At 39.2% G+C, this 24,393-nt stretch overlaps 4 protein-coding genes across 4 annotated transcripts; all 4 read left to right on the plus strand.

The window, feature by feature from the left end:
- Positions 1–12,225: 12,225 nt before the first annotated feature.
- Positions 12,226–14,311, plus strand: LOC122513902 (piggyBac transposable element-derived protein 3-like). The gene is made up of 2 exons (XM_043630427.1): positions 12,226–12,258; positions 12,555–14,311. Exon 2 carries the CDS (start codon positions 12,572–12,574, stop codon positions 14,309–14,311), a length of 1,740 nt encoding a protein of 579 aa, XP_043486362.1. The 5' UTR covers positions 12,226–12,258; positions 12,555–12,571.
- A 1,675-nt stretch (positions 14,312–15,986) lies between these two features.
- Positions 15,987–20,588, plus strand: LOC122513903. The gene is made up of 3 exons (XM_043630428.1): positions 15,987–19,712; positions 20,198–20,464; positions 20,517–20,588. The coding sequence occupies exons 1-3, from the start codon at positions 15,987–15,989 to the stop codon at positions 20,586–20,588; spliced, it is 4,065 nt and encodes a 1,354-aa protein (XP_043486363.1).
- A 4-nt stretch (positions 20,589–20,592) lies between these two features.
- Positions 20,593–21,252, plus strand: LOC122513904. The gene has a single exon (XM_043630430.1). It carries the CDS (start codon positions 20,593–20,595, stop codon positions 21,250–21,252), a length of 660 nt encoding a protein of 219 aa, XP_043486365.1.
- Positions 21,253–22,307: 1,055 nt separating this feature from the next.
- Positions 22,308–24,186, plus strand: LOC122513770. The gene is made up of 2 exons (XM_043630246.1): positions 22,308–22,866; positions 23,999–24,186. The coding sequence occupies exons 1-2, from the start codon at positions 22,525–22,527 to the stop codon at positions 24,002–24,004; spliced, it is 348 nt and encodes a 115-aa protein (XP_043486181.1). The 5' UTR covers positions 22,308–22,524; the 3' UTR covers positions 24,005–24,186.
- The last annotated feature ends 207 nt before the right edge of the window (positions 24,187–24,393 follow it).

Raw genomic sequence — 24,393 nt, forward strand, 5'->3', positions numbered from 1 at the left:
GGCAATCTTCGAGACTCTCGGTCTTGAATGCAAGTGAGAGTGAGAGAAGAAACCAATACTTCTCTCTTTTTATTTATCATGCGATAACGAGTTTATTGTCCTTGGGAGCGTTCTAATATTTCTCTTTTTATATTTTTTCTTTCGGTAGCAAGAATTTTACGTCTTGGGCATCGAGCGTCGTGCGTTTTGTATACGAGTGCGAGTGAGAAAGAAAACCGATATTTCTCTCTTTCTATTTTTTCTTTCGGTAGCGAGAATTTTTCGTTTTGGCCATCGTGCGTCGAGCGTTCTATATATCTATATATATCGGCGTATAAGCGCGGCACTTTTAAATCGAATCTTGATGCTTATGGCACGCCATTTCTTTATTTATTGTCAAAAATAATGAACCTTGAGTAAAAAAAAATAATTCATTTTAACAGAAACTATTACTATTTAGTTGAGAGTAAAAATAATGAATTAATTTTGTGTCTCGCCATAAAATTAATTAGAATAATTAATTGATATAAATTCGTTGCCTCACAAAAATTTATTTGTATATTTTTGTAAAATCTAATGAAAATAGTAGTGTAAATAGTAAAAATGTTTGTATTTCTGAAATTGTAAAGAAATTAAATAGGTTTATTTTTCGCGGTGTCCTAGGTGATTTCTTATTAAAATGAAAATTATGTTTTACTGAAGGATGATTCGAACATTTAACGAAAATAAGAAGAGACAGTGTTTTTATAAAACACAAAATCTAATTTTTTATTTAAATTGCTTTGAAAGGGTATTCGATTTCTTCATAGTCTTCCTGCTCATTTTCATCATATTGATCGAAATCTGAATCCTCGAGGTCCAGTCCTTCGACAATATCGAGGAATTCATTTCTTGCCATATCTTCGACATCCTTGTCTCTTTCTTCTACTCGAATCTCAGCTGAATTCTCGACTGTGCTAGTGGAAAAGTTGGAGCAGGATTGTCCTCCACAATATTTACAAAATTGGGTGCAAAGTAGCCCACTTTTTCGGCAGCTGCACCGCAAAGATTTGCAGTCTCCCGTGCACGCACATTGTACCTAGACATATACATGTAGTAAACATTTAAGGAAAATGATTAAGAATTTGCATGCGCATAGAATGTATATGATTTTTTGTATAGTTCATTTCAAATTCGCGAAACATTAATCGAACGGTAAAGACTTTAAAATTCGTGAATTTTTGGAATAATCATTGAGTCGTGCAAATTTTTACAAAATTCCAAATATTTTACTAATTGTTGTTTTCTTCTTCGATTCAAGTTTAACAAAAGTAACGTTGGCCTTTAATTTACAAGATAAACGCTATATGGTTCACATTTTACAAAATTATGGGATTATTAATTTTCTAGAATTAACTCATTCGACTTGTTTCACCATTAAATTATTTAATCTATTCAAATTTTTTTTTGAGAACCTACCACTTTCAACAAATTTTCAGGCGCTGAACCCTTGGTATTCATGACTGGAATCATGATTGTAGCAGTTCGCTTCCAGCCCCAATCCCGTGCGTCTAGTTTATTTCCCAACCAAGATTGGATTTGGTAAAACGTTCGTTTCACGTGTTCTCGCAGAACGGGTTGCGTTGGAGGTAATGCCGCCAATCTAATATCCACGTTGGTGTGCACGGCCAGCGATGACAAAGTCCATATTTCTGATATAAGTTTGGCCTTGTATAACATACGGCTTAAATAATTTATATAATTCTGATTTCGATGTCTTCCTCATGAGACTAAACTCGTCGAATAACGATAACGGATACGGTGAAAGCTCAAACTCAAAAGCTTTCCGTGTTTGTATCTCGTCACCATTAAAAAGAATAGATATCCGCTTAAATAGTATACAAGAGTCCACCATATACGTATCGTTGTTTACGTGAGTCTTAACTTGAGCAACCGTCAGATTTCTCACTTTGCTCGTTACCGCAGACAATGATACTTTTGAAACACTCTTTCCCACTATGGATTCCATACTTTTGTTCCCTTTCTCGAATGCTAGATGACAATCTGTAGTAACCATGCCGACAATCCCTGTCGACAAGGAATATAACAGAGTTCGAGGTTGAAAAGGACGGTGTTCCTCGAACCAAAATATAAATTTTTTAGTGTCATCATCATCTCGTTTCATTCGATGGTTGGCGAGATCTTTGTGTTGTTCGCTTGTAGATGATACGACGCCGCAATAATCTTCTAAGCACTCAATAATTGAGAACGACGATGGCATCACAGATAAAAATCTCGCGATAACACTAGGTGTAACACCTCTCCCATGTTTCAGTTCTGTACCGAAGAACCTGTTTAATGTTTGCTCAATCGCCATGTCCGTCCACACACCGCACCAAGCTTTGTCAGACCTTCGCACCGTAAAATATCCTTCCGTTGTGAACCTTCGGTATTCATCGTCGGTCATTGTCAGCTCTAAGTTGACCATATCTTGAAGATATATTTGAACGCTTTTAGCGTATTTGAAATGGCCTGCAGCATGGAAAATTGGCAACATTTTACGAATACTTTGAAGGTGTAATTGCCAGTTGCCTGAGCGTTCGGCCTCCATAAACTGCAACGCAATTACGACACACTCAAAGTATTGCACCCAGAGTTGTGCTGTTGGTCCTCGATTTTTTAAAATTCCTAATTGTGCAGTCAAGTCCGCTGTCATCGAAATAATGGAAGGTTTCGATTGACAATCGCCGATAGTCGGAGGTTCTGTACCCCAACTTTGTAGAAAAGCTTTAATATTTTCGTCGTATTGTTGACATATTTCACCTTCGATTTCACGGCAGATCATTACTCCCAGAGCGGTAAATGTCAAGATATGAGCACGCATCGCACGAGCATAAGCATGCCCCGTCAACATCTTTTTCACTGATGCTGGAGCGTATGTTACTGCCCAGATGTCTTCAAGACCGCTGCCATTCATAATGTGACCGATCGAGCCCAAGTAGGACATGAGCAAATGGAAACCACCCAAGCGAACCACAACGTCTTTCAGCGTATCCTGTGATGCACCAACAATCGCACGAGCTTTATAGTACAATGGTTGGTCGAATGTTACGAAACACGTTTTTTGATTAATTTGACGAGCCTCAACTAGAGCGGTGCGTAAAGCTGTGTTGATAGTGCTCATATTGGAAGGAGGCTGATTGATGAAAGGCAGACAAACAACCTTGGAAACATTATAAGTGTTATCCGCCGTTAAAACCTCCATAAAACCTCTCCAACTCGGTACATTTTCTATGTTGCAGTGTTTTGCCCATAGATATGTCGAGTATGCGGCTGGCAATACGGGCGAATCTGTGGAAAAGAGTTTCTTTGTGTCAGCGTACTGGATATTTTCCAATCCGTTTGAATTTCCTGTCCATGGTATGGTTCTCACTACGGTCTGTGAAGCTATCGTTGCTGCTGATATTTTTGTGGCTCTTGTCAATTTTTTCGTCCGACCTTCATAGCTTATTTTCTCCTCCGGCGTGTAGATAGCTATTCCACCTAAGCAGTGGTACGTATTGTAACCATCCAACGTTCCAACGTTGTGATCGGTATTATCAAAGACATGCTGCACACAAACTTCGTCTTCACGTTCGAATTTCGGTGGATCCATGATGATCGATGCCTCGTATTGTTGCAGTTGATAATATGACACGCAGTAGCCTAATTTATTAAGGATATCAATAATCAACTTTGATCCGCATTTGCGATGGATGTAAATTCCGAGTGCCAGCTGCAGATGCGATATGAAACCGGAACGTCGGATGAGAGCTACAATAGAATGGGCTACTGCACTTCGTTGCACGAAAGATCGGTCTTCATCGTCGTCGAGATTTTCCATCGAATTCGGTGCAATAAGTTGATCAATAAGTACACGAAGAAGTGGAGGAATGTCTCGTTGAACTGAATTAAGAAATTTTCCAGCTGGCTGATAAGAATCGTTGTCATAATTGTGATTTTCGATATTTTTTGGACGATCCGCGCTGCAACGTTTATAATTGTTTCTTGCTGCTTGATATTGAGGGAATCCGGATCACGATACCAGTCTCCACATAACTTGGTAGCACTGAAGCATTTATAGAAGATCAATGTTTCACGGCTTTGCTGATGATGGATATAGATATCTTCTCCGAAACATTTCTTCAATTTTTTATACAAAACTTTTTTTGTAAAACATCTGCTGCCCTTGAGATACAGTAATTCAGTCGCTGTGAATTTTCCTATTTTCGAATCTTTTATGTGCTGCACAATGAGTTGAAAATTAGAGTCTATTTCTTCTGCTCTTGAAATATGATCCGACGTGTTGGTTGGGATTACCAAAAACAGCTTGTAACATTTTCTGTGATATCGTGCGCCCACAGCAACTATAGAATCGACATCTTTCAATCGTTTTTGCAAAGCGATGCTCCTGTCATCGTCTCGCTGTTCGGCTATATTGAGTAACCTTTCCTTCATATAGTCGTTCTGTATCACGGAGACTGGCTTGTGCAATTTATCCAAGGACTGTGCGCATATTAAGCACAAGTCACGGAAATTGAATTCATTTTCTGTGGGAGCCGATTCAGAAAGCCTCGCTGACGACGTACTAGGTGTTTCAGCAGAAGATTTCGATGAAGCTTTCAATTTTGCTGCTCTTGCGGCCGCACTTTTGATTGTTGCTATTAAGTACCGTTTGCGGCACGATACATGCAAGAGAACCGGAGTGTGACTGCTCCAAACTTCCCATTTTCCATCGCCAAGTTCTTTGCTTTTTGCAATTAATGTCCTCAGACCCTTTTCTCCAACGGTCACAACTTTCGACGTAGCACACTCCAGTGCTTCATCGCATATGTTGCATACCTTGTTCGCATCCATGAATAGTTCACTAGTCAACAATTTATTTTATTATTTAAGTCTTGACGACTATGATACAATTATTTTAATACTTGATTTGGGCTGTATAAATGTGTTCGATTAAAGGTCGGGGTGAATGACAGTTTTGTGCGAAGTATTACTAAATATGGATCATATATTTTACAAAACACAAGAAAATAGAACAAAATACAAAGTAAAAACTACCTTGATATATATATAGTCGCACTTAAGACTTACACTTACTGACTTCTAAATAATAAGTCCTGTACAACTTCTAAATAATAATCCCTGCACAACTTCTAAATAATAATCCGTGTACAACTTGTAATAATAATTCTTGAATAATAATCATGAATCCGGTCCGGTGCCCGTCTCTTATACCCCGCATATCGGGGGGGAGGAAGGACTCTCCTTTTCCTACAGGGCGTTTCTCATCAAATCACCGATTCCCTATTGGTCATCTCTATTTTCCCCTTTTAACGCCTGTAACGTCTTAGCGAGAGAGTATCTTTCAAAGCTATCGGGATTTTTCCCGTTTAAAATTAAATTTGTTTAGCTAAGGGGGGAACGACCATGAGACCCCTTCTTTTGAGGAGACCGAATATCTTAGAATTTTATTTTATTATATTATTTTATGATATTTATTATCAGTTTTTCCTTTAGATTATATTACTTATTTATTTAGATTCTTTCCTTTAGAATTCTTATACAAATAGTTTCTATCTCGGCTGTAGGCTGCTCGGTTCGTCGTAATGTGACAAAATGTTCGAAAGAGAATATTTTAATGTTTAATGTTTACTGTTCGAATGCTAAAAGACCACAAACTGTGCTTAGTGTAGGACTATATGAGAAAGTTGTTGTTATGAATTTAAAGAACGCGACGTCTCGAACAATGTCGTGTGAGTATAAACAAACGTAGATAAGGAGAGGGAAAAGCGGTTAATTTTTCAAAGAAGAAACAAAGAGACGTTAGGGCATTACAGGTAAATAGAGACACAAAGAAAGTTCGAAAAGTGTGATTCGAAAAGTTCGTTGAAAATAAAGAATGTACTGCTACACATAGAGTATTTGTATTCCCTGCCCTGTATCCTTTTTATAACAGTATTATTATTACCAGTACTATTATAATTGTATATGAAAAAAATATCTGAATATTAAACTTACCTCAATATATATTTTTCAAAAAAACACGTTCGAAGTGTGTAGAAACAGCATACAAAACTTACACAGCACTAGACTTTTGCAAACCAAGAAAGGGAACAAAAGTATGGAATCCATAGAGGGAAAGAGTGTTTCAAAAGTATCATTGTCTGCGGTAACGAGCGAAGTGAGAAATCTGACGGCTGCTCAAGTTAAGACTCACGTAAACAACGATACGTATATGGTGGACTCTTGTATACTATTTAAGCGGATATCTATTCTTTTTAATGGTGACGAGATACAAACACGGAAAGCTTTTGAGTTTGAGCTTTCACCGTATCCGTTATCGTTATTCGACGAGTTTGGTCTCATGAGGAAGACATCGAAATCAGAATTATATAAATTATTTAAGCCGTATGTTATACAAGGCCAAACTTATATCAGAAATATGGACTTTGTCATCGCTGGCCGTGCACACCAACGTGGATATTAGATTGGCGGCATTACCTCCAACGCAACCCGTTCTGCGAGAACACGTGAAACGAACGTTTTACCAAATCCAATCTTGGTTGGGAAATAAACTAGACGCACGGGATTGGGGCTGGAAGCGAACTGCTACAATCATGATTCCAGTCATGAATACCAAGGGTTCAGCGCCTGAAAATTTGTTGAAAGTGGTAGGTTCTCAAAAAAAAATTTGAATAGATTAAATAATTTAATGGTGAAACAAGTCGAATGAGTTAATTCTAGAAAATTAATAATCCCATAATTTTGTAAAATGTGAACCATATAGCGATTATCTTGTAAATTAAAGGCCAACGTTACTTTTGTTAAACTTGAATCGAAGAAGAAAACAACAATTAGTAAAATATTTGGAATTTTGCAAAAATTTGCACGACTCAATGATTATTCCAAAAATTCACGAATTTTTAAAGTCTTTACCGTTCGATTAATGTTTCGCGAATTTGAAATGAACTATACAAAAAATCATATACATTCTATGCGCATGCAAATTCTTAATCATTTTCCTTAAATGTTTACTACATGTATATGTCTAGGTACAATGTGCGTGCACGGGAGACTGCAAATCTTTGCGGTGCAGCTGCCGAAAAAGTGGGCTACTTTGCACCCAATTTTGTAAATATTGTGGAGGACAATCCTGCTCCAACTTTTCCACTAGCACAGTCGAGAATTCAGCTGAGATTCGAGTAGAAGAAAGAGACAAGGATGTCGAAGATATGGCAAGAAATGAATTCCTCGATATTGTCGAAGGACTGGACCTCGAGGATTCAGATTTCGATCAATATGATGAAAATGAGCAGGAAGACTATGAAGAAATCGAATACCCTTTCAAAGCAATTTAAATAAAAAATTAGATTTTGTGTTTTATAAAAACACTGTCTCTTCTTATTTTCGTTAAATGTTCGAATCATCCTTCAGTAAAACATAATTTTCATTTTAATAAGAAATCACCTAGGACACCGCGAAAAATAAACCTATTTAATTTCTTTACAATTTCAGAAATACAAACATTTTTTACTATTTACACTACTATTTTCATTAGATTTTACAAAAATATACAAATAAATTTTTGTGAGGCAACGAATTTATATCAATTAATTATTCTAATTAATTTTATGGCGAGACACAAAATTAATTCATTATTTTTACTCTCAACTAAATAGTAATAGTTTCTGTTAAAATGAATTATTTTTTTTTTACTCAAGGTTCATTATTTTTGACAATAAATAAAGAAATGGCGTGCCATAAGCATCAAGATTCGATTTAAAAGTGCCGCGCTTATACGCCGATATATATAGATATATAGAACGCTCGACGCACGATGGCCAAAACGAAAAATTCTCGCTACCGAAAGAAAAAATAGAAAGAGAGAAATATCGGTTTTCTTTCTCACTCGCACTCGTATACAAAACGCACGACGCTCGATGCCCAAGACGTAAAATTCTTGCTACCGAAAGAAAAAATATAAAAAGAGAAATATTAGAACGCTCCCAAGGACAATAAACTCGTTATCGCATGATAAATAAAAAGAGAGAAGTATTGGTTTCTTCTCTCACTCTCACTTGCATTCAAGACCGAGAGTCTCGAAGATTGCCGAAGATCCTTCGTTTGTGTATTAGTGCACACGGACGCTCGCACGCATACTAGCTCGCTCGCGTGTAAAACGCGACGGAGGGATAAGCTTGCTTTCTCCCACTCTTACAATTTTTTTCCCATCTTCAATCCAATTTTATGCGCCTATTTTTGAAAATACGAAGATAACTCATGGAACATTTTTTTAGTATTTTTCAATTCTCTACAACTTTTGTTTGAAACTTTTTTCGATTAAATGCCTAGATTCTAAGATAGGCTATATTTTACCCTTTTTTACCCTTTTTCCCCAAGATTACGGTTGCTGATCTTATTATAATTAGCACCATTCGATTCAGCGTCGTCAACTTACCCTTAGGTCAAATTTTGAAGATGCCAGCTACAAGGTCAGGTTTTGGCCCGCGTTGACTGGGCTACATGGAAACCACTCGATGTTTCTCGTGGATAAATAGATGAATATTCGAGAGGGACCGAGGGGTTTCTAGAGCGATAAGAGGAATATAAAAGAGGAGCGTTTCGGTTCGAACCGAGTTCAGTGTAAGTTCAGCTACGGTATAATCAAGTTTTAGTGTTATATTAATAAATTGTTACTTCTGATCGCACTCCTCACTATTTTTTATAATTTAAACATCCTACATATGTAAGCTTTGTATACATGTGCCGGTGTATTGAGTGATTAGCTGTTTGGATGTGGCGCTATACATCGGATAAACAAAAACATTAGAGAGATAGGAAAGGAGAGACAGTTGGTTTTTAAATCTAGCAGGAGTGACAGTTGGTGTTTAAATCTTGCAGGAGTGACAGTCTTTAAATCTGACAAGAGCGTTTTAGAAGTTTAGTAGAAAAATCTTGTAAATTAAATTTAATTAAAAACGTATTAAGATTAGCATCAATTAATAGAGAAACGGGAGCATGAACTTTTAATTGTTGATTCTCTTAGTTTAGGTCACTTGATCACGTGTAAATATTGTAAAATTATTAATCTAATTTATTATGTTTCAATAAATTACTCTTATTTTTAGACGAATCTAATTGTGGTTCTTACTCTCAACAAATTAAGGATTACAAACATATTATATATATATATATATGTATAAACAAATTTTGTGTGTGTGTTGTATTTAACTATGCCAACAATAAAAACAAAATTTCTGGTAGAAAATAGTTAATTCTGTCTCAAAATGTATATGCTTAATTTATTAAACAATACATTAGCAATTAGATTAACAATAGCAAATCTAAAACTACTTTCATATTTTTGATTAATAAATGCAACTGAAACTTGAAATATTTTTTTATTATTTTAATATGTTAAAAAATATTCTAAACATTTTTTGTAGATTCTTTTTTATTTCCCTACATTATGAAATTATTATAAAAATACCATGTGTTACACACTAAAATGAAATACTTCAATATTAGTAGTTATGTTTTGCTTTACTTATAGTCCAAGAGCCCGTGAGTGCCAGACCTTCGGATTTTCATAAAAGCTGAAAATTTTTCTATGTGTGTCCCTAATACAGGTAAAAATGATCCCCACCCATGAAGCTGAGGCAGCGGTGGCTTTGGCAGGTAACAGGTAACAAAGGTGTATAAAATTCCATCTCAAATTTATCATAAAATAAAACTGAATTTTTTTATATTTGATTCATAATAATATCAAAACTCGCGTTGCTCATTGCCAGACAGTTAGTATGGTTGCAACCCTCTGCCGGACACCCTTAAACTATTATAATTTATAATTATACTTACGTTATATTATAAAATCTCAATTTTATATATAATTTTTTGGGGGCCTATTAATCTATGTTTACATAATAGCCGGACAGTTTCGACGGTTCTATCATCTTGCTAGACGCATTCAAAGTGAGCAGTAGTTCGGGGAGCAAGGAACGTATACAGTAACTAGTGCGAGTGAGACAGAGCGCTTGGTCTATTGCGGCCCTTCACTGCGCATCAGCTGTTGTTTATTGTTACTATCTGGTGAACGGCTATGCTCATAATAAATGTATTATTTTTCTGTGCAATTTATAAAATAAATGTGATCAGTTGTAATAAAGTGCTATCATGAGTGACGAAAAAATAGTTTGCTTTGTTTGCAGGAAAAGTGATGAACATATAATATTATTTTCTGAAGAAACTTTAAAAAAATGCCAGACTATTCTTAAATTACGAAAAATACATAAGCTAAAATACAAAGACATTATTTACCTAGTGAATACACCGAAAGTGGTTATCACAGAGTATGTTACAAGGTATTTACAGGTCTTATGAAAAAATATTTCACCTCTCAACCATTAAGTGCTGAAAAACAAAAAGGAAAAAAACAAAGGAGTTGTGTAATTACAAGCAACTCATCTTCAACCTTGTCGTCGATACGAGATTTGAGTTCCGAACTACCTGATCCACAATCTTCGTCAACAGAATCTTCATCTCAACTAATTTTACTATCCCAGTCCACAGAAACACAACCTTCGACATCTGAAAATGAATCTGATTTACAGCTTGTACCCTCAGAATCTCCCACGACATCTCAGCCAGCTCCAATTTGTGAATCAATAGGTCTACAATCTGCAACTCTTCAAGATATTTCTGACGTTTTTGAACCAGAAGTTAGTGATAATAATTTTGTAACTCAAGATGTTAATATTTCGACTAATAATATTGCTGGTAAAAATGATAACGAAGTTGTTTGTATATTTTGTAATAAAAAGAAGAAAAAAGTGCGATCGAGAATGCTTCTGCTTCATGCAGCTGATCTTCAGCAATTTAAAGATAGTGTCAAACCTAATATTGAAAGTCATGAAGAGTTTACAGATTTTTCTAATAAATTGGATAATTTTTCTGGCTCAAAAATCTATTATCATACTGAATGCCGAGTTGATTTTAATAATAAGTTATCTTCACTAAAAGCAACGCCTAGCAAAACGGAGTGGCATTATCACCGGGAGTATCATCAAACAGTTTTTAATGAAATTAGTACAATCATTAAAGAAGACGTGATTAAAAAAGGGCGGTGTTTTTTATTAGTGTATTTACATGAATCATATATCGATTTATTAGAAAAAATTTTTCAAGAAAATTCTATTCAAATGACAGCTACTTTCACAGCACACCATCTTGAAGAAAAAATGTTAAAAGTATTCTCTAAGGATATAAAATTCTTTACTGTTCGTAATAAAAAAATACTAGCTCCAAAATATCTAGAAGCCATCGATGATTCAGTACTAGATAATTTACAACAAGAAAACATTTTACAAAAATCTGCATTGATTCTGAGAAAAATAATACTCCAAATAGAAAAAAAAAAATTATCAACAAAAAATATAACATCACAGCATTTAACACTAATCATACCAAGACTTAATGTATACCTATCTCTACCATAGCGGGTCAAATGACCCGACTTTATGTTTCATGCTTGAATGTATGAAATATGGATGTTAGGAAGGAAATAAAAACATAAATTAAATTTATTATAATTAAACAAAGTAGTATGTTGAGCATTTCTATTACAAAAGCAAAAAATAAAAATTTTTAATTCATAGTTCATCGCATTTTTTACATATAAGTCTGGCCATTGTACATTTTCCGCAAACATATTTTTTACATTTAGAGCAAATTTTGTTGGTTTTATTTTCTTTACAGTATCCTATTTGACATCTCATACGTTTATAAGCATCTGTAGTAGACTTAGGCAACGATCCTTTCGTATTTGTTCCTTGTTTTGGTTGTTCACGGGCTTCTCGAAAATCGGCGCCAAGTTCTTCTGCTAGCTTGAGTAAAAAATCTTGTCTCGAGATATTTTCTCCTTGTCGTATGCTTTACAGGATAACCAAAAAAACTTTATTAAAAACTCAAAAGTATAAATAAAATAAAAATATTTATTAATAGCTGTGAGAATTTCTCTCATCACTTCAGTCAAGTCGTTGATAAAAAAAAACGCTATTCGGATGGCTTCGTTATACTTCGGTTATTTCCGTAGTTTTTAGTCGCCATCTTTGAAATTAGATATATATGTGTATAAATACTTCGTGTTTTTTATGCTGCTGTTGTTGTTATTGTTTTAATATTTTAAAAATATAAAAATGTGATAATTAATTATAATTGTAATTAATTTAAGTGACACAATCTTCTTTAAGCATTAAATAAGTAAGTAAATTTAAAAATTTATTTTTTTCACATGAATTAATTGATTACTTTGACATGTAAACATATGTAACCTACAAACGTGTGTTGATGATTTTTTTATAAATAATAAGGATGTTTAAATATTTTAATGTACAAAAAATATCAAAAAATGTAATTATAGCACTTTAGAAATATAATTTATTGTTTTTTTCGCTTTTCATAAAAATCAAATCAAAATTTTTTTTATCTTTTATTCTTACATTTATTAATATAATTTATGTATTAAATTAAAAAAATTTATTTTTTTCTTTTGACAGGTGCAAAGCTAAGAAACATGGGCCGATTCTCTTTTGATTCTGACGACGAACTGTCTGAAGAGGAAAATCTTTCTGATCTCGATATTATGTCTGATGGTGAGTCAGAACACAGTGAACATAATTCTGAAACAGAACAATCAGCAGCAGACTCCGATGATGACAGTGATACAGATACAGATACGAATAACAATAAGTCAGTAAAAAATAAAGCTGTCAATACCAAATATGTTCTCGGCAAGGATAAAAGTACTCGGTGGTTCAGTGATCCTCCTAATCCGAAGGTTCGGACTCAAAAACATAATATTGTCACTGGTTTGCCTGGACCTACAAAACTGACAAAAAATTCAAAAACACCAAAAGATTGTTGGAATTTATTTTTACCGGCTGAAACTATTGAACAAATTGTTGCTCATACCAACATTTTTTTGGAAAAACTACGCTCGTCGAAGAAAAATAAAACTGATATTCAACCAACGTCTTGTGTAGAAATTAATGCTATGATTGGATTGTTATATATGCTTGGTGTTCACAAAGATTCTCGTGTTAATTTGAAAGAGCTTTGGGCCACTGATGGGACGGCTCCTGATTGTTATCGTGCTTTAATGTCTATATCTCGATTCTGCACTTTGTTATCAGTATTAAAATTTGATGATATCAATGACCGCGAGGAACGCAAAAAAGTGGACAATTTAGCACCAATTCGAGAATTTTCAGATAGTTTCATTGAGCGTTGCCAGCAGAATTATACTCCAGGTGAATACTTGACCATTGATGAGATGCTTCAAGCTTTCCGTGGTAGATGTAAATTTCGTCAATATATTGCGAATAAGCCTGCACGATATGGAATAAAAATTTATTCCATGGCTGACTCTAAACGATTCTACACGTACAACATGGAAATTTACTGTGGTAAACAGCTACCAGGTCCACATGTAAAATCTAACTCTGCGATTGATGTTGTCAAAAGACTAACTGCTCCGATACTTAATACAGGAAGAAATATCACATGTGATAACTATTTTACCTCCGTACCTCTCGCTAATTATTTGTTGAAAAACAAAACAACTATTGTTGGAACGATTCGACGCAACAAGCGTGAACTCCTACGAGAATTGTTAGAAATTAAGAATCGGAGTATATGTAGCAGTAAATTTGTATTTACTGACAATAGCATGGTAGTTTCGTACATACCAAAAAAATCAAAAAATGTTTTGATGTATTCCACCATGCATAATTCAGCGAGCATTGACAATAGTACTGGAGAAAAAATGAAGCCAGAGATTATCACCTTTTATAATAAGACAAAAGCTGGCGTAGATGTTGTTGATCAGCTTCAAGGAGATTACAACGTTGCTCGTGACACGCGTCGATGGCCAATGGTTGTATTTTACGCAATCTTGAACATTGCTGGGATAAACTCAAGAATTATTTACGAAGAAAATGTGGGGAAGAAAATTGTTCGAAGAGAATTTTTACGTCAACTGTTTTTTCAACTAGTGCAACCACAGTTAGTCCTTCGTAGTAAGTTGCCTAATTTGAAGTTAGAATTACGATCTGCTATTTTAAAAATTGGTAATATTAAACCAGAAAAACAAACGCATGTGTCTAGTCGTCGTTTGTGCTGTTATTGTCCACGCAGAGCTAATAGTTACACAACTAAAAGCTGCTCATCTTGCAATACACCACTGTGCAATCAACATACAGTGAGATATTGTACTGATTGTGATTTGAATCTGATTTCCAAGGATGACTTGTAATTTAGTTTTTAGGTAAAAATGCAATATTATATAAATCTGGTCACTTTTACCAAAAAATGATGCGTCATTACCAAAGAATATTGCTAAGTACTTAAAATGTAACAATGTTTAAAACATTGACCCTATTTTCTTACTTAAAATGTTGAAATTAAACTTTAATTAAAAGACAAAGTCTGATATTATTACGGTTATTAGTAGACAAATATAATTTAATTATAATTTATGAAGAAAAAATTTTATGTCAACTTAATTTCTATTTATGAAACGCAGTTTTCTTTAGAAAATTATTTGTTTGTTTATGTCATTAGAATTTTTTTTTAAAGTTGACTTAAACTTTGTTATTTAAGCTAAAGAACTATACGTAATTATGAAAATATATTACTTAGTGCTTAATTAAAATGTTACAATTCTCAAAACATTGTGATTTACTTATGACTAAAGTTTGTTTACTGATTGTTGATAACATTTAGCGTAATTTTAAACTAAGAAACGTTAATTATTATTTATTAAAAAAAAAATTTATGTCCAATGTTTTCAAAAAAATCATTACTAATCTGTTGAGAATATGTTTCTTTCAATTTGTGTTAATACAATAAATTAATTGCATAATAAAAAAATTTTGTGATTATTATTTATTTACCCAAAATGATCATTTTTATTTAGAAAAATAAAATACTCTAGTAAAATATAATAGAATTATATCACTTCGAATTAGTTCATCAAGTTTAAAATTTCGCTTTTTGCGCCTGCGCAAATTTGAAATTTCGGTCTTGGCGCTTGCGCAATAGCGTGAGATTTTCTCTCATCACAACAGTAATGACTGTCATACGAAAGACAACCGGTACGAAGGGTTAATCTATGTTTACATAATAGCCGGACAGTTTCGACGGTTCTATCATCTTGCTAGACGCATTCATAGTGAGCAGTAGTTCGGGGAGCAAGGAACGTATACAGTAACTAGTGCGATTGAGACAGAGCGCTTGGTCTATTGCGGCCCTTCACTGCGCATCAGCTGTTGTTTATTGTAACTATCTGGTGAACGGCTATGCTCATAATAAATGTATTATTTTTCTGTGCAATTTATAAAATAAATGTGATCAGTTGTGTTCGGCGATATTTACGTTGTAAGAATAATTTATATTGCGCGCGGAATAGGATAGGCGGCGTATGCGTTAATTAAGTTGCGAGGGCGCGCAAGGGCTGTCGAGATGCGTGCGGACACGCCTTACCATGCAAGAAGCAGGGGAGAGTGTCTTGAGGTGTGCGGGGGGAATAGGATGCGTGGGGCCGTGTGCACGCACGAGTCTCATTCTGTTGTTCACTCTGGTTTGAGCTACCAACAGTGTTTGTTCTCATCTGGAGCTTTTCATTACTTCCGGCCGCACGGATTCCTTCTTCCGGTTTGAGACTTATGTTGAGCGTTAGGCCCGTTGGTGGGGACGCGAACAGCGAGTAGTGGGAGATCTGAGAGTGGGACCACGGTGGGGCGGCATAGCGCCGCGTTTCCTTGGTTACGGATTAAATATCCGCGTCTTCTAGCACGCGCGTTCTTCTCTTTCCCCTCTTCTTTGTCTACCGTTTCGGAGAGCAAGAGTGGGGACAAGACAGCTTTCCTCCGTGTTCTAGTTGTCGTTACATTTACTAACTCCATTGTTCGTTTTTCGATTCGCTCATCATGCCTCCTGCTGCTTTGAATAAGTTGGTCGCCCTGCAGAGGACGCGTTTAGCCGAGCTTAAGAGTATCCATCGTCGGTTAATGGCTAGACCGCTTGCGTCCCTGGAGGTCGATCTGATTCAGCCGGGAATAGATGCGTTGGCTACGGTGTTTACGGCGGTGCGGCAGACCCACGAAGAGATCGCAGTCAGGCCGGACGCTCTGAACGACCCGTATATGATAGAGGATGAAATTGAGGAAATCCGTGAAGCATATGATGAAGCCTTTCGCGCGTTCGTAGCGTTGCGTCGACAGCTTGTCCAATCAGAGGCGCCCACCCCCACAAGGGAATCTTCCCACCCCCAGGGTTCCGGATTAGATCCGAGTTTTTCGGAGCATCCAAAGATGTCACTGCCGAAGTTTTCGGGCGATGAGGAGGATTGGGAGAACTTTTTTGACAGTTACAGGTCCATGGTGTACGAGGCCCCGCGACTGGACGATACCGCCAAGTTGCGATATCTGAAATCGTGCTTAGTCGGTGAGGCTGCAGGATGGATTAAAGATGTGTCGACTAGCACTGCGAATTATGCTAGCACTTGGGAGGCGTTAAAGGCACGGTATTATAATCCGATGCTCCTTCTGTTTAAAAAACTTCAGGCATTGTTGGATCTTCCGCGTCTTAAGAGGGAGTCCATCGCAGAGCTGCGTTCACTCCTTGATAGGATGCAGTGTATAGTTAGGTCTCTGAAGAATGCGGGTTGGCCGGTAGAAAATTGGGATAGCATACTTTATTTCTTGCTAGTTACGCGATTGGACGTGGACACGCGTAAGTCGTGGAATGCGGAACTCATCTCGATGGAGGGGTTGATCACAGCTTCAGGATCGGAGTCAGGAAGGAGAGGCGCCCCTGGGCCCTGCTTTATGCCCACGTTCGCGGAATTGGTCGGATTTCTCGAGAAGAGGGCTCGGGTTTGTGCAGTGCAGGGGGAAAACCGAGGGGAAAAAAGGGTAGCTCCCCCCCCTAGATCAAGTCTCCCCCGCAAGGTTCATCATTCGAGGGGTCCGGCGATCACGACTGAGGGGTTTGGAAGTGGTGTTCAGTGTCCATTTTGTGAGGGTCCACACCGGGTGTTTGGGTGTGTTCGGTTCAAGTCAATATCGTTACCGGAGCGGATACGAGAGGTTGGGCGTTTGGCCTTGTGTGCCAATTGTCTCGGGCAGCATTCGGGGAAGGCTTGTTCCTCTAGGGTGCGCTGTTCCGCGTGCAAGGGCAAGCACCATACGCTTATCCATACGCCCAGTAGAGTAGGAATGCAGAAACCCGCTTCCAGAGCGGTTGCGGGAGGTTCGGGAATTAATGGGACTGGTGCGCCAGTGAGTTTGCATGCGGCTACGTCCTCGGATAGCGTTAGGAGTATTCTGCTTGCCACTGCACGAGTTTGGGTAGCAGGCACTAAGGGGAAGGGAACATGGGCACGAGCGCTTCTGGATCAGGGATCGGAGGTTTCCTTTGTTTCCGAAAGGATCACGCAGTTACTCGGATTGTCTAAGCGGCGTACTTATGTGCCTCTTTCAGGACTGGGGGCAGTTGATGCGGGTACGGCCCGGTCGGGGGTACGAGTTACTATCCGGTCGGCGGTCGATACCACCTTCCAGGTCGAGGTGGATGCTCTGGTGTTACCAAAACTAACTTCTCTGCTTCCGTCTATCAATTATACTTCCAGGGTTGGCGGAGACCTGTTCAAGGACATTCCGTTAGCAGATCCAGAGTTTGTCGTCTCGAAGCGGATAGATGTAATTTTAGGTGCCGATGTTTACGGCCAATTGCTCCGGCCGGGGATAAGAAGATTCTCGACGTCGCAGCTCGTCGCGCAGGATACGGCGCTTGGGTGGATCATCTCCGGACCGGTGGATGGGGGAGCTGCACGGCGGGCGGAGGCTACAGCGACTACCTCTTCTTCGCTGGTTTTGCACTGTTCGGCTCAGGAGGAATTGAATCACATTTTGCAGCGGTTTTGGGAGCTAGAGGAGGTGTTAGATGCGCCTAAGAGATTGAAACCAGAGGAAGAGAAATGTGAGTTAATTTTTCAGGAAACGCATCGGAGGGATTGGAGAGGTCGGTACGTGGTGCGGCTACCGCTAAAGCAGGAGCTTCCCCCAGTGGTCGAGGAGACAAGACGGATGGCCCTTAGCTCTCTTGCTTGTTTGCACCGTAGGTTTGCGCGGGATTCACGATTGGCTCAGGCGTACCGTGACTTCATGAGGGTGTACGAGGAGCTAGGCCACATGTCACGAGTCCCGAGGTCGGAGGTCCTGCGCCGAGAGGCATGGTACTTACCTCACCATGCCGTGGTGCAGCAGGATGAATCCAGGTGGAAGCTAAGGGTGGTATTCGATGCCTCTCGGCGTACGAGGGACGGACACTCGCTAAATTCCTTTTTACTTACAGGTCCTCCATTACAGAGCGATCTTTCCTTAATCTTGCTCAATTGGCGTAGGTACCGAGTGGCGTTCACGGCTGACATTGTAAAGATGTTTCGTCAGATTCGAGTGGAGCCGGAACATCAGGACTACCAGCGGATTATCTGGTCGCCTGACGCAGCATCTGAACCGGTGGAATTTCGTTTGAATACTGTCACTTACGGCACAGCTTGCGCTCCCTACCTGGCGATTCGTACTCTGTCGCAGTTAGTACGGGATGAAGGTTCGCGGTATCCATTGGGATCTCGGTGTTTGGAGTCGGAGACGTATGTCGACGACCCTTTTGCCGGTGCGGATGACATACCGACAGCAGTTAGAAAGAGGGATGAACTGGTTAAGTTATTAGATTCTGCTGGCATCCAGTTAGATAAGTGGGCGGCTAATTCTATAGAGGTTCTTCCAGATTCTGCACGACCGGGTGTGGAGAAACACATAGAAGGTAATCAGACTGTCAAAACGTTAGGAGTTCGATGGGTCCCGGAACAGGACGAATTTAGGTTCGACGCGGCTAGCGTAGCAGACTTTGCTGCCGCCCACACCAAAAGATCCGTTTTGTCGAATATCGCTCGCTTATTCGATCCATTAGGATGGCTCTCTCCGGTTACGGTTGTTGCCAAAATATTAATGCAAGATATGTGGCTTTTGAAGTGTGATTGGGACTCACCCTTACCGTCGGAGCTTCGTGAGCGATGGTATCAATATTGTCAAGGTTTGGTTACCTTGCCGAGTTTATCCGTAGGGCGCTGGTTAGGTGGTACTTCAAACTATTACTATCAGATTCATGGCTTCTCTGATGCGTCCTCGCGTGCGTACGCCGCGGTGGTATACCTGCGTATTGATAAGGGTGATGGGAGGTGTCAGGTGTCGCTATTAGCTTCAAAATCTAAGGTAGCTCCGGTAAAGACTGTGAGTATTCCTAATTTAGAACTTTGCGGAGCAGCTCTTCTCGTTAAGCTTATCCGTCACTTAACGAGTTTGGATTTCTTACAGAAACGCCCAATTTTTGCCTGGTCAGATAGCCAGATTGTGCTTACTTGGCTTCGTAAGCATCCATGCCACTGGAAAACCTTTGTAGCCAACCGTGTCTCCCTTATTCAGACTCAACTACCATCAGCCTCATGGTCACATGTCCCGAGCAAGGAGAATCCTGCCGATTTGGCTTCGCGAGGAGTAGCACCGGAAGAGTTAGCCAAGAGTGCCCTATGGTGGCACGGCCCTTCATGGCTGGCTGGGCCTCCCGTCCAGTGGCCACGTTCTATTGAAACGGTTCGAGTGAACCACGTCCGCTACAGCTCGAATGAGTCCGAGATCCTGACTCGGTTCTCCTCTTTAACCAAGCTTCTTCGATTTGTCGCTTATTGCAGGCGACCCGTCGTTCGGTTGCGGAGCGGCGCTCACTAGGGGTAGGGTCTTCGTCTCATTTTCTGACCAGTGCTGAGATTTCCGACGCACGAATACTGGTCATTCGCCTAGCCCAGGCAACCGCCTTTTCGACAGAGATCGGACTCTTGAAAGCAGGGAAGAGATTGCCGAAAGGTAATCGGCTTAGCACATTGAACCCCTTCGTGAGTGAGGGGGATGGTCTCTTACGGGTGGGAGGCCGGTTGACACGTTCTCATCTAGCTTTTGATCGGAAACACCCGCCAGTCTTGCCTCAACACTCGCATCTTAGTCGACTATTTGTGCGGCACGCACACCATCAATGCCTCCATGGGGGTCCGGCTTTAACATTGGGTTACCTGATGTCGCAGGTATGGGTCTTAGGCAGGAATCGGTTGATCAAATCAGTTATTCGAGTCTGTATGCCTTGCCAAAGGGCTAAGCCTCAACTAGCTCACCAACTTATGGGTGAGTTACCCGTGGATCGAGTGGTAGGGAGTAGGGCTTTCGCTAATTCTGGCCTTGATTATGCGGGTCCTGTAAAAGTGAGGATGTCGAAGGGTCGTGGAAACCGATCGGGTAAAGGATACATCGCTTTGTTTGTCTGCTTCGCTACTCGTGCTATCCACCTCGAGCTGGTTAGCGACCTATCCTCGGAATCTTTCCTCTGTGCATATCGTCGGTTCGTAGGAAGACGTGGTATTTGCCGAAACCTTTATAGTGACAACGCTACCAATTTTCAAGGGGCCGATAAGAGCTTAAGGCTATGTTCCGCCGGGCTTCGGACTTTTATCATAGGGTTGCATCTCTCCTCGCTAACGACGGAACGAGCTGGACTTTCATTCCCCCCAATGCTCCGCATTATGGTGGGCTGTGGGAGGCTGGTGTCAAGTCGGTCAAGCACCATTTGAAAAGAGTTGTGGGTGAACATACGCTCACCTTTGAGGAGCTTTCCACCGTTCTCGTGGAAATCGAGGCCTGCCTTAATTCTCGTCCATTGGGCCCGCTGAGTTCGGACCCAGACGACCTGCAAGTGCTCACTCCCTCTCACTTCCTCAATGAGGGAGTGTCGGCTTTGATTCAGGACGCCGAGTTATCTACTTTGCCGGAGAACCGGTTAAATAGGTTTCAACTTCTTCAGCGCGTCCGCAATAATTTTTGGAAGCGGTGGTCAAACGAGTACTTGTCACATTTACAGGGTCGAGAGAAATGGAGGAATCCATCTGAGAACTTCCGAGTCGGGCAGCTGGTACTGATAAGGGATGATCGGTACCCTCCCTCAAAATGGCCGTTGGGCAGGGTCACCGAGTTGCACCCTGGCCCGGACGGGTTGGTGCGAGTGGTCACCGTCAAGACCAGCACCTCTTTGCGTCAGCGACACATTGCGCGTCTGTGTCCCCTCAGGTTCGACGATAGGGACGGTTGAGACAACCAGTCAACCGTAGCTCGGTTTGGTTCGTCAGTACGACGAAGGCGGGCGGGATGTTCGGCGATATTTACGTTGTAAGAATAATTTATATTGCGCGCGGAATAGGATAGGCGGCGTATGCGTTAATTAAGTTGCGAGGGCGCGCAAGGGCTGTCGAGATGCGTGCGGACACGCCTTACCATGCAAGAAGCAGGGGAGAGCGTCTTGAGGTGTGCGGGGGGAATAGGATGCGTGGGGCCGTGTGCACGCACGAGTCTCATTCTGTTGTTCACTCTGGTTTGAGCTACCAACAGTGTTTGTTCTCATCTGGAGCTTTTCATTATCTTGGCCTTTTGTTCTAGGCAACGTGAATAGAGCGTGTGTGAGTGAGTGAGGAGTGTGTGGAGTTTTTTGAGTTTTTGTTCCCAACAGGCTCTCCACGTGGGCTTCTAGTCGGGCAGTTGTACGGATGTCTACAACCTGTCTCCAGGCTCCCCACGTGGGCTTCTAGCTGGCCAGGTGTAGCGAATTGCCTGCAACCTGCCGTCCGGCTCCTCACGTGGGCTTCTAGTCGGAGCGTTGTACCGTATATCCGCAACTTGTCTCCAGGCTCCCCACGTGGGCTTGTGGCGAATTATCTGCGACCGGTCACCAGGCTACCAACGCGAGATAAGGTTCTGGCCAGACAGGCCATCGTTAGGTGCGGTAAGAAACCGCGTGCGTTCGATTGTCGTCTTGCGTCGGAAGCGAACAGTAAGAGAGCTCTCTCTAGCGTGCGACCAAAAGGTACCTCGCGTCGTTTATTCTATTAATATATTTTCTTTCAGCGTTTTGTTTGTAATTGTATGCTTCATCAGTTCATTGAATAAAGTGTTCTCTTGCCCCGGCTTTTCTCTCAATTCCGTGAGAGTTTTTATGCCGAGGCAAGTAGCTTTCTGCCGTGTAAAAGTGTTTTGCTCATTTATCTATCCTGTCCTATCTCACTCATTCCAGCGTTAAACTGTTTAATAGAACTCATTGGGAGGGATTCGACCATTTTCTGGTCACGTATATAATTGCTAGAAACAAGTTGTAATAAAGTGCTATCATGAGTGACGAAAAAATAGTTTGCTTTGTTTGCAGGAAAAGTGATGAACATATAATATTATTTTCTGAAGAAACTTTAAAAAATGCCAGACTATTCTTAAATTACGAAAAATACATAAGCTAAAATACAAAGACATTATTTTACCTAGTGAATACACCGAAAGTGGTTATCACAGAGTATGTTACAAGGTATTTACAGGTCTTATGAAAAAATATTTCACCTCTCAACCATTAAGTGCTGAAAAACAAAAAGGAAAAAAACAAAGGAGTTGTGTAATTACAAGCAACTCATCTTCAACCTTGTCGTCGATACGAGATTTGAGTTCCGAACTACCTGATCCACAATCTTCGTCAACAGAATCTTCATCTCAACTAATTTTACTATCCCAGTCCACAGAAACACAACCTTCGACATCTGAAAATGAATCTGATTTACAGCTTGTACCCTCAGAATCTCCCACGACATCTCAGCCAGCTCCAATTTGTGAATCAATAGGTCTACAATCTGCAACTCTTCAAGATATTTCTGACGTTTTTGAACCAGAAGTTAGTGATAATAATTTTGTAACTCAAGATGTTAATATTTCGACTAATAATATTGCTGGTAAAAATGATAACGAAGTTGTTTGTATATTTTGTAATAAAAAGAAGAAAAAAGTGCGATCGAGAATGCTTCTGCTTCATGCAGCTGATCTTCAGCAATTTAAAGATAGTGTCAAACCTAATATTGAAAGTCATGAAGAGTTTACAGATTTTTCTAATAAATTGGATAATTTTTCTGGCTCAAAAATCTATTATCATACTGAATGCCGAGTTGATTTTAATAATAAGTTATCTTCACTAAAAGCAACGCCTAGCAAAACGGAGTGGCATTATCACCGGGAGTATCATCAAACAGTTTTTAATGAAATTAGTACAATCATTAAAGAAGACGTGATTAAAAAAGGGCGGTGTTTTTTATTAGTGTATTTACATGAATCATATATCGATTTATTAGAAAAAATTTTTCAAGAAAATTCTATTCAAATGACAGCTACTTTCACAGCACACCATCTTGAAGAAAAAATTTTAAAAGTAGTCTCTAAGGATATAAAATTCTTTACTGTTCGTAATAAAAAAATACTAGCTCCAAAATATCTAGAAGCCATCGATGATTCAGTACTGAATAATTTACAACAAGAAAACATTTTACAAAAATCTGCATTGATTCTGGGAAAAATAATACTCCAAATAGAAAAAAAAAATTATCAACAAAAAATATAACATCACAGCATTTAATATCCGGAGAAGTTTCAATACCAGAAGAATTATCAAACTTTTATTCTACCCTTCTTGGTAGATGTAACCAAAAACGAAAGACTGGCCAAAAATGTTCTCGTCTAGTTCGTTCTTATTGTCAAGATGTTATTTTCGGAGTTCATGATGGTCGAGTTAAAACGTCGAAGCATATCATGTTAGGTTTGACTCTAAAAAGCTTAACAAGCAGCAGAAAAATAATTGACATTATAAACAGATAGGGACACTGTATTAGTTATCAAGGCGTTGAAGAATTAGAAACTGAAACTACATTTACATCAATGAAAAAGTCTAGCTTATGTCCAGAAACAATAAAAAAAAAACCACAGCTTTTTACTGGTGTGGCATACGATAATTTTGATCGTTTTGTTGAAACTTTTAGTGGTAAGGATACTTTACACGACACAGTCGGAATAATATACCAAAATATCGATGCAGATACAGCTGACGAGCCTGAAATGTCCGAAGTTTCAAGTGAAAATACTTCGCCGAATAAAAAAAGAAGAAGAAGAACATTTGATGAAATAAATATAGATGAAATGCCATACCCTAAGAAACCCAAAATGACAAGTGAGTTACAATTATCAGTCGATGATATAGAATGTATAGACTCTCAAATAAACACGGAAATTGACAACATATGGATGATTAGTCACGCTTTAGAATTACCTGACGTACCTATGTGGGTTGGTTTCAATAGTCGGATTGATGATCAGGATAGTCCACAACAACATATATCTTACTTGACGCCGATAAATGCATCTCCAACCAGTACAT

The sequence above is a fragment of the Polistes fuscatus genome, unplaced genomic scaffold (assembly GCF_010416935.1).
Source record: "Polistes fuscatus isolate 324 unplaced genomic scaffold, CU_Pfus_HIC Scaffold13, whole genome shotgun sequence".
NCBI lineage: Eukaryota > Metazoa > Arthropoda > Insecta > Hymenoptera > Vespidae > Polistes > Polistes fuscatus.